We start from the raw sequence: 4010 nt of genomic DNA on the forward strand, positions 1-4010 counted from the left end.
TGTGTGTGTGTGTGTGGATATGGATTAGTTGTAGATCATGAGATTGTGTTTCAGAGAAAAATAAAGACCTGAAAAGCGAAACAGAAACATAATCCTGCAGAGAGAAATCTGTCTGTGTGTCTGCAGTCAGACTGACAGATTCTGTCTGTTACTCGAGTATCACAGACGCCGGATGTGAGCAGCTTTTCTCCTGCGGCGCTCTTTTCTGCCCCGTCAGTCACAGGTGGAGCTGACATCTTCATTAACTGCTGCAGAGCTGAGTCAGCCTGGTCCTTTTTTCATTTTCTTTAAAAAAACAAAAATTGGCCTGTTTTTCTTGAGAAATTGTATGGCTTTTTATTTTTTTTATTTTATTTTTTTCACCTTAAAAAATTTGGAGAATTAAAAAAAAACATTCTGCATTTCTTTAGAGCTTTTTGGAGACTTTTTTCTTTAAAACATTTTGGTATTTTTTTTCTTAAATTTGTTTTGTTTTAAAACAAAAAACAAAAATAAATAAATAATATTCTTTTTGATGATTCAGTTTCTCTAAAGAGTTTTGGCAATTTGTTATTCTTTGAATTTTTTTTGGATTTTTTTCTTTTTTGTTTGTTTCTTTTTTTAAAAAAAAATGGTGGTGAGTTTTTCTGAAAATTTTTGACATTTTCTCTAAAAAAATGTCCTTTTTTTTTAAAGAAAACATGACTTCCATGACTGTTAGCCTGCCAAAAAAAATCACCAGAATTACAGCATTAATCACAGCTTCATGTGCAAACGCTTCACTAACATTCATGTTTTCTGCTCGTCACAGAGTCGTCGCCGCTCAGTGAATCTGCCGCGGGTCAGAGGTCAAACACACGCATGCTGTGACATCACCAGCTCACACTGTTGCACGTCATCTCCTCCTCATGACGTTATGTGAGCGCCGGCACGACTTCCTGTTTATGAAGCTCTCTGCTTTAAGAAACGCAGGAGGAGACTTTTGTCCCCGGCTCGTCCCGCAGACAGCGCCTGCTCACTGCGAGGAGACCGAGCCTGACAGCCTGAACTCAGGGAAACACTGCGCGCAGTCGTCACCTCTGGCTGCATTAAACACCTGAACAGGTGAGACGCTGCACCGTCAGCAGTACTGTGAGTATTATCAGCACCGTCAGCAGTACTGTGAGTATTATCAGCACCGTCAGCAGCACTGTGAGTATTATCAGCACCGTCAGCAGTACTGTGAGTATTATCAGCACCGTCAGCAGCACTGTGAGTATTATCAGGACTGTGAGTAGTACGAGCAGTAGTAGTACCTGTGTTGAGGGCCGGCGGTCCTCCAGGTGTGACGCTGTACACCTGGAGGAACTCTCGGGGTCGACTTCCTCCGACGATGTTGAAGCCGAAACCTCGAGGACCTTTAGAGAGCCGAGTGTGGATGGAGTAACCCTTCAGCTGACTGGGCTGCTCCGTGAACTCTGGGACTGAGAGGGAGACACAGAGACAGAGACAGTGAGAGGACAGACATGGAGACAGAGACACAGACGAGGACAGACATGGAGACGAGGACAGTGAGCGGACAGACATGGAGACAGAGACGCAGACGAGGACAGACATGGAGACGAGGACAGTGAGAGGACAGGTGTCAACACTCGAAGAAACACTCGATCCTACATTTCCCATAATGCACCTGTACAGTTTTTCATTAGAGCCCTGCTGCCTGTGAAGTGTTTAGTAAAAGACATTTGGGACTCAGCCCGGACAAGAAAAAAACCCATCAAAAACGTCAATTTAAAGAACAAACAAAAACCTGCCTTTTTTAAGTGTTCTTTTTCTTGGAGATTTTGAAAGACTTTCTACATTTTTTTTCAGCTGGAAACTTTTTCTTTAAAACTTTTTTTTTCTTTTCTTTCTTTTACTCTGATTTTTTTCTATAATAATTTGTGACTTTTTCTGTAAAAATGTTTTGAGATTTTTTATATTTTTGATGAAAATTATTATTACTTTTTGGTTATATTTTTTGTCAATAAATTTATTGCCTTTTTTCTTTTAAATTTTTTGGTGAGGTTTTTTATTTATTTTTTTGGACTCTTAAATCTGCACGCCTGCCAAAATAAAGATTTCCCAAATTACACCGTTTATCACAGGCAGAACCGTAAAAACTAACTGACACAATAAAAGCTGTTAAATGTATTTCAGGTGTAAACTTTATAATCACAGAGTCACATGACTGATGCGACCTGCTGTCGGGGGTCAGAGGTCATCTGAAGCTGCAGAGTAGAAGAAGAGTAACAGGAAGTCAGAGTCTGTGCTGCCCTCTGCTGGCTGAGGCTTTCAAAGTAAAGGCCTCCCTCACACTCTGATGGTTGTCAGCAGACGACAAAATAAAATAACGTCCAAACATATACATATCTGTAAAAAAGACCTGAAACAATTCACATATATAAATATAACTTCAACTAAATAACAACTCTAACCGTTCAGATATTATCTGTTATAATGACGAGAAAAGCGAGAAACCAAACAGTCGTCTGTTATTTCTACGTGGCACATTTTTTTTAATCCATTAAAACATTTTCTAACTAATGTTTTCTCATTCAGAGCTGTGAGGACAAATAAGAAGACAAATAAATAAATGCATGAATAAATATCAAACATAAAATAAAGACAGAAATAAGATAAATAAAATATGAATAAAGTAACCAACGTAAATAAAGGTGGTATATTTCTGTGAGTTAGACTCGTGTGGATGAAATCCTCGGCTGCGACTCACGCTCTGTGCAGGCGGTCGTCTCTTTGCTCGGAGCTCGAGGGTCCAGCCAGCTCGTCGTCTTTGAGTTATGACTGAAAAATAAACGTCAGCGGCATCAGAGTTAACAGAGCCGCGGTCAGAGGGAACTCTGGGTAATGTAGGCGCAGTGCTGCTAATACAAACAGGAAGCAGTCAGTGATGATGTCATAGTTTCTGTGTTGATGTTCTGACTTTGCAGATTAACCCTTTGAAACCTGAACGTTTGGCTCGATTTCTTTCAAAAGAAAGAAAGAAATGAGCAACTTTATATGCAAGAAATAAGAAATTACAAGAACATTATTTGAAATTAGCACAAAAATGTCAAAAAACAAAAAGGAAATGCCCTGAAAAAAAAGTACAAAATATTTTTTCTGTAGCCTAATCCTAAATAATCCTAAATTTATTTATTATTTAACTTATACCTCCACACCCATGTACATAGCTGTATATAAGTCTATTTTTATTTTTATTTCTATTTTTTTTTATTCTTATTCCTATTGCTATTTTTTTATACCTATTTTGTACTTAATATTGTAAAAAGCTTTTGTACTTTTGCACTGAAGGAATAGAGAAGCTCTCCAATCTCATTATACACTGTATAATGACAATAAAGAGCATTCTGATTCTGATTCTGATTCTGATTCTGATTCTGATTCTGATTCTGATTCTGAAATACATAATCATAAATATGGATGTCAGTCCAGGTTTCAAAGGGTTAAAGAAAACATTAAATCGGCAGCTCTCATTAGATTATGAGGCTTTTTAAAAATCATCTCATTTTATGTTTTAATCCCGAAGTTTCCGCAGAGACAAATTCAGCCGAAATACTAATCTGATTATTGGTGTTTTCTAATGAATCTCTGATTATCGTCACTCACTCGATGTAATACGGCTCTCCTGAATCACTGAAGGCCAGCTCCCAGTTCTCAGGCAGCGGCCCTCCTCCTCCTCCTCCTCCTCCTCCTCCTCTTCCTCCTCTTCCTCCTCTTCCTCTCCCCAGTCCTCGTCCTCCTCCTCCGTTCTCCGTCCCCTCCCGACACCCCACCGCCGACTCCCACGATTGGCTGAGAGGCAGGATGGTGGGCGGGACTCCGGCTGAACCAGCTAAAGAGACAGAAGTTTCCATCAACCCTCAAATTACACAAATTAAATAAAATATATAATATGCAAATATAAAATATGACATAAAATATATAAAATACGCCTCATGGAAAGACGTCAGTTTAATAAAAAAAACAAAGAAAAAAATTTAAATTTGTAA

At 38.7% G+C, this 4010-nt stretch overlaps 1 protein-coding gene across 1 annotated transcript; it reads right to left on the reverse strand.

Annotated features, from left to right (window-relative positions):
• Positions 1–798: 798 nt before the first annotated feature.
• LOC121939117 lies at positions 799–3853 on the reverse strand (the record flags this gene model as incomplete). Its single annotated transcript, XM_042482241.1, has 3 exons — positions 799–1442; positions 2732–2802; positions 3628–3853. Coding segments are annotated over 3 exons (818 nt in total), but the record flags the coding sequence as incomplete, so codon positions are not given.
• Between the last annotated feature and the right edge of the window lie 157 nt (positions 3854–4010).

The sequence above is a fragment of the Plectropomus leopardus genome, unplaced genomic scaffold (genome assembly GCF_008729295.1).
Source record: "Plectropomus leopardus isolate mb unplaced genomic scaffold, YSFRI_Pleo_2.0 unplaced_scaffold4136, whole genome shotgun sequence".
Taxonomy (NCBI): Eukaryota; Metazoa; Chordata; class Actinopteri; order Perciformes; family Serranidae; genus Plectropomus; species Plectropomus leopardus.